This window comes from Propithecus coquereli, unplaced genomic scaffold (genome assembly GCF_000956105.1).
Source record: "Propithecus coquereli isolate 6110/MARCELLA unplaced genomic scaffold, Pcoq_1.0 Scaffold469, whole genome shotgun sequence".
NCBI lineage: Eukaryota > Metazoa > Chordata > Mammalia > Primates > Indriidae > Propithecus > Propithecus coquereli.
In genome coordinates this window covers 1,105,410-1,120,470 of record NW_012150496.1, presented here as the reverse complement: position 1 = coordinate 1,120,470, position 15,061 = coordinate 1,105,410, and the positions used below count along the sequence as shown (strand labels likewise).

The 15,061-nt window shown below is 58.5% G+C and overlaps 1 protein-coding gene across 1 annotated transcript in view; it reads left to right on the top strand.

The window, feature by feature from the left end:
- Positions 1-11,045: 11,045 nt before the first annotated feature.
- The window catches only part of WNT3 (wingless-type MMTV integration site family, member 3), a 46,227-nt gene continuing 42,211 nt past the window's right edge, over positions 11,046-15,061 (top strand). The window contains exon 1 of the mRNA XM_012655244.1: positions 11,046-11,281. Within this exon, the coding sequence (XP_012510698.1) occupies positions 11,202-11,281 (80 nt within the window). The 5' untranslated portion in view covers positions 11,046-11,201. The remainder of the gene's footprint in view (positions 11,282-15,061) is intronic.

The following is a 15,061-nucleotide window of genomic DNA, read 5'->3' as shown; positions in this document are numbered from 1 at the left end:
CCCGCTTCCACTCACAGGTTGTTTCCCGTTCACTGGCAGCCCCTGTACGGAGAGCACGTGTCACTACTCAGTTGACATTTCTCTTGATTGATGGATACTCTCGTGGCCGTGTGGCGGAGTCCTCATGGACACAGACGCAGTCAGTGACTGGCTGCAAGGACAGTCTCCAAGTACCAAGGCACAGCCTAGAGTAGCCTGTTCCCGCCATGGGATCTGTGACAAGGACCAGGGGGGCTAGAGTGCAGGCTTCGGGGACTTAGCGGCTCCTGAGTCCACCCTTTCTGAGTCCCCAGTTCAAGATTCCTAGAACTCCAGACACCCCGATACCTCAATGGCCCACCCAGAGTCAAGAGAAATACTTTTCCGTGGACATTTCATGTTGGATTCTCCTGGCCTCCCCGCCCCCGCTGGCCCCGGCCAGCTTCCTGGGGGCCCCAGCTGCTGAGTTTCACCCCCGAGGTGGCTACGACTTTTCCGTGGCCAGGGCCACTGCCTTCCCTTTTCCATTGCTCTGTGGCCCAGTCTCGTTCATCCATAACCCCCAGGAGAGGGGGCAGGGCTGGGGGCACAAGGGGCTCCCTCTGGGCAGCAGCAGGGGGCGGGGGCTAGGGGCTCCCCTAACTGCAGAGGCTAGCCTTACACACCCAGCAACACATGTCCCCCTTTATGGCCCGGGCTTTCTCTCGGTGCTTAAAGGCAACTGTGAAAAGAGCAGGGCTGATTCTGGCTGCCTGGCCGTCTCCTGGCAACAGGCCTGGCAGGAGGTCTTTCTTTCTCCCCCCAACCTCCCTTCTCTCCTCCACAACCCCCCTCTCTCCTTCCCCCCTGTGTCTTGTGTTGTGTATCATTAAAACTTCCCTCCCAGCCACTTCGCAGCCAACAGCCAGGCCCTTCTGGGGCCAGTTCCCCCGGGACAGCTCAGCCAGCCCCAGGGGTGGGGGCTCTGAGGGGTCACGCCCCTAGAGAGAGGCTTTGTGTACTGGAACCGAGGCTTAAACTCAAGTTGGCAACCTTCGGCAGGCTCACCAGGGGCAGCCACTAGCACCCCCTCCCCAGGCACCTCTTCCTTCTCTGCTCCCCCCTCCCTTTCGGGCTCCCAGTCTCTTCCTTTGGTGCCCTGAGGGTGCCAACAGTGCCGTGGGCACTCCCCAGCCCCGCCAGATCGAACAACCCCTCACCTAGAAGGACAAGGCTCCGCTGAAGGCCGAGGCAGCCCCAGCCAGAGGCCTGCAGCCAGCCCTGGCCCAGTGTCCTGGTCTGCCCCAAACAGGGACAGGGACAGCCTGGGGGGTCACGAGGAGGCAGAGCATCCAATCAGTGAGTGTCCAGAAGGACTCCTCATTTGGTAACTTCAATCTAGAGAGACACTGAGATGCAGAGAGGGCAAATGCCTTGCCCAGGGACACACAGCCAGTCAGGGGGAGCCTGGGGCCAGAACCCTGGTTTCCTGTCCCCTCCTCTGTGGCTCACTGTGCTCTTCACTGGAGGGAAACAGGTGGCTCCCTGGGGCCAATGCACTTTCTGGTCCCCAACTTGCCTACCTCTTGAGCAGTGTCTAAAGGGCGTCTGGACTCACCCCAGCCACTCTAAGGCCCTCCCCTTCTTCGCTCTGCCCCAACAGATGACCCAGGACCTTGCCCAGCCCCTCCGGACAACTGGGAGGCAGCTAAGCTTCCTCCCCCACCAGAGGTCATCCAACACACTCTTAAGGCTGGATGGATGGCCCCAAATCTCCTCTCTGGTACCTCGAGGCAGTGCCAATGCAGGGGGGAATCTCAGCTCATAGCCAGGGCAGCTTCCAGATGCAACCCCAGGGACCCCAGTTCTGCCAGCTCCAGCCTCACTCACCCCCAGGGCCCCAGCCAACCAGCGTGGGAGGCCACCAAGAAGATGCCCTGACCACACAGGCCGGCACTTGCGGGGCACCCTGACTGCAAACACTCGGCGCTGTTGTCCCGTGATCCAGTGTTTTCCAGGCTCTTGGCATTTCCCTGCCACCTTCACCCCATAGCTGCACGTACCTGTTCTGCTATTTTCTCAACACTTTTCTTTAAATTGATTTGCATTGTTCTTAATAACTTCAGTTGAAAAGGAAACTTAGATTACTATGATTTTTCACATGTGATTTCATTCTAACCAGACACCATCACCCCGCAAAGGCTCTGAACGTGTGACCTCTCTCTATTAGAAAGGGACCTTAGCAAGTGTTGGAGAGGCGTTAAGGTCATATTAGGACCAAACAGACTTTCTCCTGGACAATACTCAGAAAGAGTGACAGAGAAAGGAACGGGGGCGTGAATAAATGCACTCTCTCACCTTGTGGTTCAAAGTTATTTTACACGTGCTTCTTCCCTGGGGGCACCCACGGTCCTCTCTAGCTGCTGCAAAATGCCACCATGAGCCGTAGAAATGCTCTTGAAAGTCCAACCTTTGGCCAAACTATATTTCAGACTTTCTTAAATCCTAGAGAACAAATAGAAAACAAAGTAAGAGAAAAATATTTTGGTTACGCCATGTCCTCTGATTTGGGATTCAGAAAACATGATCTCTTACCTTACGATCCCTCTTCATGTGCACAGCGAAAGGCAGGGGGGCCTGGGCTGGGGTCAAGGTAGGCAGAGGTGCTGAGGATGAGGGGGAGGAAACCTCTGGGCCCAGCAAAGCAGGAGAGCTGGGAATATCATCATTATCACCATTGTCGCCATCGTCATCGGCCCTCAGTCACTCAGACAGTCCGGCCAGGATTTTGCCATTGTTTCTGGTCACATGCTGGTAAGTCTTAGGGAATCGGCATGTGTTGTCTACTATGTACCCCAAGCTCTTTGGGGAAATTATGCCATTTAACCCTGTGAGCTGTGGAATTAGTATATCCATTTGCCAGATAAGGAAACAGGCACAGAGAACTTTAAACGACTTGCCCAAAGTCACAGCTAAGCGGCGGGCAGCCAGGATGTGAAATTGTCTTGTGTGATCCCAGAGCCCTGGCTCCCCCAGCAGCATCACTTTCACCCCTACTCCCACCCCGACCCAAGGCTATTTGGCCAGTAAGGACTAAACCTTAGGACATACTGTCTCCTTGGGTCAAAGGTAAGGCCCTGTGTCCCCAGATAAGCCTTCCACCAGTCCCTCCCAGCAGCGACCTTAGGAAGTGCTTGTGTGTGTGTGTGTAGGGGGGTGTGGGTCCCCCATACTTGGGGACCCTAAGGTGGCCCCATGAATGAACAAAGGGCTGAGGGATGATTGTGGGAGACAGGCCACTGAGCTGTGTTTTTCTCTTTTCTTTATTTTTTAATTGAGATATAATTTACACATCACAAAATTTACCATTTTGAAGTGTACAATTCAGTAGTTTCTAATATATTCAAAAAGTTGTGCAACCCTCACCATTAATTCCAAGACATTTTCAACAACCCTCAAACTCTTTAGCAGTTGAGTTGCAGCTTCTTAAGGAAATTGAAAAGACAGCAACAGGAGGAACTATAATCTGGATTCATTTTAAGCCCTACCTCAACCCTACAGCCTCGCTTTTGTTGGTCACTTCTCCCCACAAGTCATCTCAGAATAAGTCTCCCTGCTCTGGGCTCTGATTGCAACCTTACCTCCACCCAGACTAAACCCCCAAACCAAGAAAAAGAAGCCCTAACATTCACTGATCCTTAAATTAAAACAACTCAACTTGTAAATCAATCAGCAACACTTAAGCCAACTGCCCTAGCCCAGACACTATGGGCGAGGAGGATACAGAATCGGTTAAGAAGTCTTTGGCTGCAAGCGACAGCCTCAAGTGGCCAAAACAACAAGAAAAATGTATTATTTCACATCACAGAAGTTCCAAGGTAGGACTCCTCTAGGACAATTAATGTCTCAGATGGTGTCAGAGACCCAATTTCTATCCCTTTCTGTCATCCTCTGTTGGTTAGCTTCATCCTTGGGCAGCTTTCCTCATAGTCACAGGATGGCTGCTATAGCTCCAAGCATCCCACCCAGATACAAGAATGCCCAAAAACAGGACTAGGAGATATCTTTTACTGTGACTCTTATTAAGAACCCCAAAACCTCTTCCCAGAAATCCTCTTGCTCCCTCCAGCAGACTGCCCTCACATCTCATGTGACCCAATTCAGGCCAATCCCTCGCAAGGGGAATGGGTCCCCATGATTGGCTTAGAAAATCAGGATTTATCTCTGGGCCAGGCAGAGTAGGGGTAGACACCAGAACAAACTGCAGGCTTCTGCCAGCCTGGAGGAAGGGACTACCAGCTGTGAGCTACACTCCAACCTAAAAGAAGTCTCTGCTCTCCAGAGGCTCAAGAAAGAGCAGCTGACTGGCACAAAAGAATGGATTGGGTGCTTACTGATCGCTTCACACGTCCCACGTGCCATTTCGGACATGACAGATATCACTCCACTGAACAAGCAATAGCTTTTTGAGGCAGGTGTTATTATGCCCGTTTTGCAGGTGGGAAAACAGGCTCAGAGAGGTTAGGTAATGTGCTTAGTGTCACACAGTAAGAGGCAGAGCTGGGATTCATTGAGATTGTGGTGGCACAAGAGCTGGGCTCTAATGCAACCGCTCAGACAGAGAGTTTCCCTGACAGACGTGTGAAACTGCTTTCAGGCCTTACCTGGAAGCCAAGGCAAAAGAGCAAGGGGTAGGGGGCCCTGCTGGGATGAGGGCAAAGCTAGGCAAAGCCTGGCAGGTGCCCCTGAAGGGCCCGCCCACATCTGTACCAGCCACAGGCACCTGCCCCTGGGCCCCTGCTGGCGAGGCAGCTCTGACACCACTGCTGGCCTCTGAGCAACTACCAGCAACCAGCAACTCCCAGCAACTCCCAGCAACTACCGCTACTGGCCACGCTGGTCTGTGGGGAAGATAATTAGTTGGCAGAGCTCTGGAGGGTGCAAACCAGGGCTTGACTAGAAATTTCTTCACCATCTCCAAGGATAGTATCAGGCTCATTCTAGCCCATCTCCCACCAAAGTCTTTCCCCCAAGACCCTGAGATGGAAAGAACTCTCATAGCTCTTGTCTTGTTTCTTAAGGAAATATTTACGTATTTGGTGGTCCGATGACTACTCCAGCAGATGGCAACCTCCGTGCAGCCCAAACCTGGGCCATGTTTGCTCCTCAGGGCTCACCCGGCAAGGGGCTGTGCACACAGGTGCTCCAGGAAGGCGTGTTGAAGGAATGGACCATCCCCGCAGGCATAGGGCACCTACTGTGTGCAGTGGTTGGGATGGGTTATTAAGGAGGAAGGCAGGCTCTTTGAGGATGACCCCATTCCTCCCCGAGGCCTTGCCCACAGCAGGCAGAGTCAGTGTTTGTGGGCAGTGAGAAAAACAGAGACACCTTCCTGCCCTCAGAGCCGAGGTGAACAGGTTGGAGACAGAGGAGACCAAAGATGGCTCTGCTCGGGTAGCAATCGGGGTTCCGCTCCTCTCCTCTGCCGGCTGATGTCCCACACCCAGGGGAGTGGAAGGAAAACCCAAGAGCTCTGGTCCTGACCAAAAGACACCATGGCAGCCATATACGGAGGTCTGGCTCCACTTCCTCCGGCAAGATCACCCCCAAGCCAGGAACTGGCCTTGGCTTAGAGGCCCAAAGGCCTCAGGCAGGCCAGTCTCACCTGGGGGTTAGACTCAGGGCTCTGAGACACAGGCAGAATAAGGGGGGTGGGGGGAGGAAGGTTGAACAAGAGGAAGAAAGGGAAGGAGAGGTGGTGTCTCATGGTTGGAGGGGTGGCAGGAGGGGCCGCCAAGCCCCCGTGGCCCCGTGTGGCATCGACATCCCGACAAGCTGCCAACCCCCGACCTCATCCCACCTGAGGGGCACGGTGTTATCTGAGAGGGAAACAGGAATCAGAAAACGGAGTGTGACAGTGGGGGTGGTCAAGGTCTGTGCGACATGGGGACCCTCAGAAGCCCAGAAAGGTGTCAGAGGTCCTGCCTCCCCCCTCTGCCCTGGGCCAGCACGTGCGAGGGGCTGCTGGGGCGCGACCCTGCCCTGGGTGCGGGGGGTTCAGCGGTCTCATGGAGTTTAGTGTTAGAGGAGGAAAGGGACCACACGTAAGGGAGCAGCTGAACGGACACGTTTGATCCGCGGTGTGTGTGACATCACATCCCTGTCCAGGGCTGTGCCGAGAAGCCGAGCTGAGAGGCCCGAACCGCGCAGGGCCGGGGGCGCAGGGCCGGGGGCAGCCGGGGGCCTCTCTGAAGAGGAGAGTTAGAGGTGGGTCTCGGGCTGGGACATGAGACAATATTTTCCTGGATAAATCGTTCTGGAGAAAGCTCTGGGGGCCTGAGGAGGAACCCATTAGCTGACAGTGACTGGGGCCGAAGGAGAGACCCCAGAGGGAAGCTGATTCCTCAGCCCCGGAGAGAAGACAGAAACCCAATACTTCTCGCTCGCCCGCCACGGCCTGGCGTTCGCTCAGCACGGTTCTCACTTAACGCTGACGGCTCCTGTGACAGGCACAGTGTCATCCCCGCTGCACGACTGAAGCGAGGAGGCTCGGAGGTGACAGCCGGCCGGCGGTCCCCCTCCCCGCCGCCTTTCCTCCCTTCTAGAGGACGTGGACCCCTGTCGCTTTCCAAAGTGCTCTGGGCCACTGCAGCTCAGACAGGAGAAACCACTGCGCCAGGGAAAACCGCCCACGCGCCCACGGGCGCCACCTGGGATCCTGGGGTCCAGGAAGGATTCATGACATTGCTCTGCTGTTCGAAGCCTCCCCTGTCTCGCGGAAGGCTGCGGCAGTCCGCAGGGTCCCCGCCTGGCCGTGCCGGGGGTGCGAGCCGGGACTTGGCGTCCCGCGGCCCGCCCAGCCTCCCCAGGGCTCCATCTGAGTGGGGAGGAGAGGGGAGCCCAAAGCCACGCACGCCTTATCGCCAAATAAGCTCGGGGATTGCGAGGTAGATTAAAGGGCATTCACTCACGAGGACGCCTGCTTCACCAGGATCCGCAAAGATCCGGGCTGCTCCCCCACAACGACGCGAGCTCCGGGCGCCGCGAGCGCGGCCAGGGCCGGGCGGGGCCCCGCGTCGCTCGCCGACTTCCTGCCTTGCTATCCGCACCGCCGCCAGGGGGCGCGCCGGGGCCGGGCACGGAGAGGCGGCGGGCGCCGGCAGACGCCCAAGCGCACGTGCGCGCCGCTCTGCGTGGTGACCGTGTGTTGCTCCCTGACTCTGCGCTCTGGCAGTGCGGGCCGGGGCTGCTTGCGCTTCCAGGACGCGGCCTCCACGCCCGCGAACTGAGCGGGACAGCTGAAAGACATCTCGTCCCCTGGGCCCACCGCCCGCGCCAGGGCCCTCCAGCTTCCAGCCTGCGCTCTGGTGTCCAGCCTTCCAGTGGCCTCTAGGGAGCTCGCATAAAGCCGTTCTGCCGTTCCTGTAGCTCTTAGGAGAAAGTTGAAAGCCCCTCTCTCCAGGACAGAGAGGCCTTGGAGCCCCCTGCACGCCCCCTTCGTACTGTTCTCGCTCGAGTCCGGTTGGTTTAGGCGTCTGGACCTTCGCACTTGCTGTTTTCCCTGCCGCCGGTGGCTCTGGCTCTGGGCCTGGCAGCTCCCCAAATGTCTCAACCGAAAATGAATCGCACAGCACCTGGATTGGAGATTTCCTCCTCCCCGTGACAGACGGGGAGCCCCATGAGGGCGGGCGGAGAAGAGCCTCGGTATTCTTTGTCTACACCGTGCCTCGGCAGGAGTTCCGGTGGTGCCGCGCTGAATACACAGTGGCCCACTGCGACTGCGGTGCCCTGGGGGAGCGCACATCAAAGGGAACCTCGCAGCAGCTAGAAAGGTGGGGGTGGGTTGGGGGTGGGGTCTTCATCCAGGTCTAAGGTCCCTGACATTCACACACACAACACAAAGTGCTTCCCACGTGCCATCCCTTTGCACCCCCCTTCCCTGGCCCTTGCTGCCTTCGGTGCCCTCCTTCAAGAGACCGCCCTCCCATTCAGCGCTGAGGCCTCGCAGCCCGTCGTGCTGTTGCCTCCACCGGCACCATCCTAGCTGGCTGTGGAGTGAATTTAACCTTTTCCCCACCAAGTACAACCCACCCTGGGGTTTGAGGTGCTTATGAGAAAGGGTGTTTTCATTTGTGACACTTGGTGCTGAGGTGCCCTCCCTGCCCAGGCAGAGACCGTTCCTCTGTTCCCACTGACAGCGCAGGACCGGCAGGAGGAAGGAAATTAAACCTGTGTTGAAGGAAGGACACCTGGTGGGAGAGGAAGGGCTCAGGAATTCCCTCTTCTGTGAAGCTTTCAAGTGGGGAAAATCCCCACACACACCCTCCGTTCTCCAGGGGGCCATGTGGGGCCTCTGGCAGATCCCAGGCCCGTCCTCCTTTCCTTCCCCAGAGCACAGGGCCAGCAAGCTCCGGATTCCACAAAGGGCACCCTCCCACCCACTTATTTCCTGCCCGATGCACAGACCAGGGTCTCCCGATGCTCCAGGCTGCCTGGAGGAAGCGTCCAGATACACGGTGCCCCTTCAGGGAATGACCAGTCTTGACTACACCATCCAGTACCACTGGCTGGGCATATCTCAGCCAACCCACATGCCCCCCACAGCCCTGGGGCTGGCACCTGGGGAGACTTGAGTCCCTGAAATCTGTGGTCCACAACTCCCGGGCCACGGACAGATACTAGTCAGAGGCTTGTTAGGGACTGGGCTGCAGAGATCTGCTGCCCCCAATCCCCCTTCCCCCATCTGTGGAAAAATTGTCCTCCACTGAAACTTAGAAAGGAGGGGTTGCACAGCAGGAGGTGAGCAGCGGGAGAGAGAGTGAAGCTTCATCTGTATATACAGCCGCTCCCCACCCGCCACATCACCTCCTGAGCTCTGGCCAACACCCCCGCCCGCTGTCCGTGGAAAAGTTGACTTCTGTGAACCAGTCCCTGGTGCCAAAAAGGTTTGGGACCACTGCCTGAAATGACCCCAAGAGGCCATCAAGTCCAGGCCCCACTCCCCTACCACACTGAACCCACTGTAGTGTCTGGGTGGCCAGGGAAGGTGGCTCTCCCCAGCTCTTGGAAAGATGATTACGAGGCTCTGGAACTCCCCAAGCTGTTGGGCAGGGTTTGAGCTCCAGCAGGCAATTCTGATGAGAAAACCACCGAGGAGGCCCGTGGGTAGGACAGCACTTCGGGTAGGACCTAGCAGGCCTCTGTCCACGATGGGGGGGCGGGCTTTCTACTTCCAGAGCCTTGGTTCTTGACCAATCCATTGCAACCCCCTTTCCAGGTGAATCAGACACAGGGTGCCCCAAACCAGCCCCGCAGGGGCTGGGGTCATCCGTAGGCGCAGGTTCAGGATCTCTCTTTGCTTTGCAGCTCCTTGGCCTTCTTGCCCTGCCCCTTTCTTCCCTTTCCTCCTCCCAGGGGTCGCTCCGGCTATTCCTCCTCACTTCTCCCCGCTGTCTCAATTTCTATCTCTCGGTGTCTCTGTCTCTCCCTTTCCTCCCCTTGCCTGCTCTCTTTCATCTCTCCCCCCACCCCACCCCCTCCAGTCGAGCAGCGGGCTAGGAACGCGGCAGAAGCCAGTGACAAGCCCAGGCGGCTCTCCCGACCCTTGGTGCCCCCGGGGCCAGTTCCCCGCGCTTCCCGCGCCTGCAGCAGCCGCGTGCGGAGAGGGCTCACGGGCGGGCGGCAGGGGCAGCGGTTCGAGCTGTGGGTACCGGCTGCGCAGATCAAAGGCCAGGAATGTCTGGCCCCCTGGCGTGGCCCTTCCTCTAGTCGTGGCCCCCACCTAGCAGGGAGCCCCCGTTCCAGGGCTCGGCCCAACTCGGGTGGGCTCATTCTCTGACCCTTCTGCGTAGTTCCCTCAACAGCGGTCCTGGCCCCCTCTCACCTGCCTGGCTCCTTCGCCCAGGCCAGGGCTGCTCCAGAGCCCCGGCGCCCCGGGTGGCCAGGGAGGGAGGCTGAGGGGAGATGCACAGGCGACAGGGGGCGAGTTCCCCCCAAACCTGGCCACGATCTTGGTACCACTCAGGGCTGAGACCTAAATCCTCGGCTCTGGAGAGAAAGAGGAGAGAAAAAAACCCATAGGGGACCTGAAAGGATCCTTTTCCTATGGGGAGGGGTTGGGGTATTTAGATGCATTTGGTGTCCACACAGGGCGAGGGGTTTTATCACCAAACCCCAGGTTGGAGCTCCTCATCGGCAGAAGGTCCCCTGGCCTCAGGCAGGAGAGTCAGCAGTGAGGGGTCCTGCGACAAGGTCCTCCGAGAACCTCAGCTGTCAGCCAGGGCTTGCTGCGTTTCGCTGGCCCCAAATGGTTCAACCCCAAGATCCAAATGGGGCTGTGGGTGGTGCTTCTGCCCCGGGCCGAGGTCGGGCCTATACCCCGCGAGGAGGAGAAAGTGACCCGACTCCGCCAGCAGGAAATGCAACTGGCCGCTGGTGTCAGTTGCAGGAAATGCAAAGGCAGCAGGAGGTCCCGATACCGATCTGATCCCTGACAAAAGACTCAAATGACACTGGGCTCTGTCCCTCGGCGCCGCCCGCCTCCAGACCTTCGAGCCTCCGCGGACTCTTCCGCGCGCCTCTGGGACACCCGGGAGGCGACTCCTGCGGCTGGGGCGAGGGCCGGCTCGCGGGCTCCGGAGGCTGGACGCTGGGAGGGGTTGCATTTCCCAACCCCCTGATCCTGACCTGCCCGAGAAGGGCTCCTGGAAACCTCCCTGTGGTATCTCCTCTCGATTCCTCACGAGCCCACGTCCTCAGGGGTCACGGTCCCCCGCAGAAAAGGAGCCACCCATGAATGCCAACCCGTCACTACGTGGACGCCCGGGTCAAAGCCTAAACCCGGCTGGCGGGGGCCGCGGCGGGCCCGGGCCGGCAGAGGGTCCAGCCTGCCGTGTGCCCCCAGGTCTTCACTGTGTCCGGGGCGCGGGCTTTGCCCAAGTTTGCTGGGCGATGCCCTTCCCGGAGCCCGAGTTGTGGGCCGGGCGGGAGGGGCGCGTGATTGACAGGCTGAACTACAGACTCATCTCTTACCTTAGGCCGCGGGCGCTGATTGGCTGCTCGCTGACATCCTCAAACCCGGCTGCTCCGCGCTGGCTCGGGAGGGGGGCGGCTGCGGGTGGAGGTGCGCTTCTGCCAAGCCCGAAAGTCATTTCCAATCTCAAGTGGACTTTGTTCCAACTATTGGGGGCGTCGCTCCCCCTCTTCATGGTCGCGGGCAAACTTCCTCCTCGGCGCCGCTTCTAATGGAGCCCCACCTGCTCGGGCTGCTCCTCGGCCTCCTGCTCGGTGGCACCAGGGTCCTCGCCGGCTACCCAATTTGGTGGTAAGACTCGCCTCTTGTCTGCCCGCGGCCCGATTTCTCGGCCGCGTCCGGGAAGGTGGGGGGCGCGGGCAGGGGGTGGGCTGCGGCAGGGCTGGGGCTCCTTTCTCCTTGCCTCCCTCCAGCCCCCCACCCGCCCACCCCTCCTGGATTTTCTGCTGGTGTCGCCTTCAGAATCCAACTCCTGGCTTCTCGGATAATCACCATTTTCCCTGCTTCCCGCTGCAGAGGCTGGAGGACTTTCCCGTCTCAGAAGGTCTCTTATTCTTAGATCCTAACCCTCCACCCGTCCCAATCAGGAGGTCCGGGAAGACCCTCCATTTGCTTGCAGTTGGGTTTCTGGAAATCCAGCGCTGTCCCTGGGGCCCAGCCACTCCTCTTCTCCATTTTGGGGTCTTCATGGGCAAAATCATCCTGTTCCTTCATTGCCACCCCACCTCTGCCTGCGCCTCCATCAAGAGATTTGCCCACAATAACCCCCTTTGCCATCCTATTTCAGACGCCCCCAGCTTCAGGGGTCCTCCCGAGGCAGAGGGGACCGTGGGGAGGATTTCATCAGATTCTCCCCATTCTGCTCTAGATTAATCTTGAGCCTCTCAAGTGAATATGGTATTTGCTGATCCGAGATGCCATTGAATTCGGCTTTGATTTATTTCTTGCTTGCCCATCCTGGCAAAAGGGGGGTTCCTTGAAAATGTAGTTGTTTAGGAGGGGTAGGCTTGTTGTTCTTTGACCAAAACCCCAATTCCCTATGTCACATTCGTTCCTTTTGGAAAACCGAGGACTAAGGAGAAAGGGAGAGGAGAATTCCGTCCCCGGGAAATGCAGATACAAAAGACATTTTAGTAAAAGAGGCTGGGAAGCCAGGCGCAGGGCTTGGGGGGCTGAGCACGTGTGGGGGGACTGGGTGAGGGATCAACAGCCCCTTGGGAGCCCCAGCTCCAGGGAGCCCCCTTGTTTTCCAAGCGGCCCCATCGCCACTCCCCCGCCCTCCGCAGGTCCCAGGGGCCAGAGGGGAAGGCACACTGAAACCAGTTCTCTAAATTACACCCCGCCTCTCCCCAGTCTCCAGCCCCCTGCATTCTGGAAAACTTTAATTAAAGAATCTTCCCCTCCTGGATGGAGGAGAGCCTCGGCCTGGGGGTGGGAGGTGAGGAGGGAGAATTTGGGATCTGTGAGTAAGAAGTGTGGCTGTGGGCCCTGGAGTGAAAGTCAGAGGGAAGTACCTACCGGGTCCTGCCTGCAGGCCCCCGCTCCGCCTGCCTTGCCACCCCAGAGCCCAGGGTAGGGGAAGCAGAGCCAGCAAGATTTGGGGGCCACACCCCGAGAGAGTCTTCCTTCCAGGTTTTTGGAGGTGGCAGCATTTGTGTCTGGATGTTTGGAGGCCCCAGCGAGAGACCGGGGCAGGGGCAGGGCACGACCAAGGGTCTCTGTTCAGAGGGTGCTGGGAGCTGCTCCCAGGACAGACACCAAGGGGAAGCCTTTCTTCTGCCCAGCCCACCCTTCCCTGAGAGGTCAGGCTGGCCTGAGGCCTTGTCATAAAGAAGTCCATTGGGTGGCGGGTGGCAGGGCAGCCAGGGATTTTGGGGCGGGGGTTCTGCCAGCTGAGGGGTGGAGAGAGCTGCCGCTGAAACCAGTCCTGCCTCACTGGCCATTCCTGACCCTCTTTCCATTCCCCGGCCAAGGCCATGCTGTTTTTGCTTTTGCAGGGACCCTCACAGGGGTGTCGGGGGGTAGGAAGAAAGGGCTCGGAGCCCCATGGGTGGCAGGGACCAAGGAAGAGAGACCAGGCTCCCCTACCCTATGAACTGGAGGAGGGCACTTCCTGGGCCAGTGCCGGTGTGTAGGTGGGGGGTTCTGGTGTGAAACGGTGCCTTGGGGAGCCTCTAGATGAGGACCACCCAACAGGAAGAAACATTGGGAAAACCTGGAAGGTGGAGACGTTGGCCCTAATGTAATGCTACACACATGACTTGTTTGGGAATTGTGGTGGGGGGACAGGGATGCTGCTTTGTCTGAGCTGAGGAGAGGTGTGTGTGTGTGTGTGTGTGTGTGTGTGTGTGTGTGTGTGTGTGTGATGTGGGGGTGGGCAGGTCCCAGTGTGCCATGTGCGTGTTGCCTGTGGTTGCCTGTGCATGTGTGTGTTTTCTGGATCTGTGACCCTACGAGGTGTCGCCTGTACGCTGGTGTGTCTCTGTGTGCAGAAGTGCTCGTGCCTGAGACTGGGCAGCTGCGTCTGTGAAATCCGGTGGGTGTGCCTGGGCCACGGCTATGACGGGGTGTGCTGTGTCTTTGCATACAAGCGTCAGCAAGGGGAAGATTCTGGGATGTGTGTATGTGCGTGTGCGTGAGACAGAGACAAGTCCAGAAGTATCTTTGCCCATGTAAAGGTCAGCGCTGGTGTCTGTTTGTGACGCCGGGCTTGCCTGTGTTCATGACTGGGCATGAGAGTGTGGGGTGTGTGTGTGCGTGTGCGTGTGCGTGCGCGTGCATGCCTTCATGACAGTATGAGGGGAAAGCCCCACAGATGTCTTTGTGCATGAGTATCAGTGCTCATGGCCGTGACCTGATTGTGCTTGTTAAGTGTGAGTGAGCCTCGTGTCCATAGCTGTGTGAGGGCTGGGTCTGGGTCTGCCTGGGATCCCGTCCCCGAGTGTCAGGGGCCGTGGCTGAATGTCTGTGGCCGTGTTTGCAGACATGTGCCCTGTGGGTGTGAGTGTCACCTGAGCTGAGGTCGGTGGGCAGCTCTGGTCCTGGAGGGAAGGTCAGGCAGGAAGCAAAGGTCTCACAAGGTGGCTGCAGGGAGCACAGCTGACCTGGTATCCCAAGCTGAGGGGCGGGGGCAGAGCCTTGCTTGGCACCAGCTTGTCCTGTCTGCCTGGGGACTGTAGTCACTGGCCCTCCTCTCTGAGGTCGTTTTTCTTTGGTCTTGGAGTTGGGGTGGAGGTGAGTCACCTTCACAGGGCCAGGCCGGGCTGGGGCTGGAGAGTGGATGGGCCTCAGATTTCTGATCCCACTCTGGCCCCCAGGCAGTCAGATTCCAGGTCTTTCAGCATCTGAGCCCATCCCAGCCTGCCCTCTTTGGCCCACCCAGCTCACACATTCCCCAGGAGGGATTCACAGGAGACTCACCTAGCTGGGGTTTCTGTCCATGCCACCCTCAAGGGGGGCACCTCCACCCCAGCAGCCTGCACTGGCCAGACGGCAGCCCCTGCTGCTGGATGGGGTGCTGTGCTCCAGGGCCCCTCAGCCAGGTAGTGGCAGAGCTGGGACAGGAAGCAGTGGCAGCAGCACTGATTTCTAGAACTCTCCTTGTCAGTCCAGATAGCTCCTGGTGGAGAAACTTGTCTTTCTCCTCCTTCTTGGAAGAAAAATGAACCTATCTTATTGGGCCTAGCCCAGCACCCCAGTAGAAGGGGCCTGTGCTGGGGGCTGGAGCTCACCCCACCTCTGTGTGACTGAGGACCAGCGACTCACCCACCTGAGCCAGGTTCCTCACCTTTCACTCGGGGATCACCAGCCTGCCCTGCCTCACAGCGTGGGTGAAAGCGTTCTGCAGAGGACATGGGCAGGGAGCTGGGAAATAGGACACCTGAGTCCTCCATCCGCCATGGTGGGACCCATCCTCCCACTCAAGCGCCTGTCCTAAGAGCTGCCTCAGTTTCCCCATCCGTCAGATGTCCTGCTGCTTCCCCCACCCACTCCCACCTCTACCGCCTTTCAGAGGCTTGTGAACATGTTCAGTCAAACCCAGTGGGGTCAGTGGGCTGGGCCCAGGGAGGC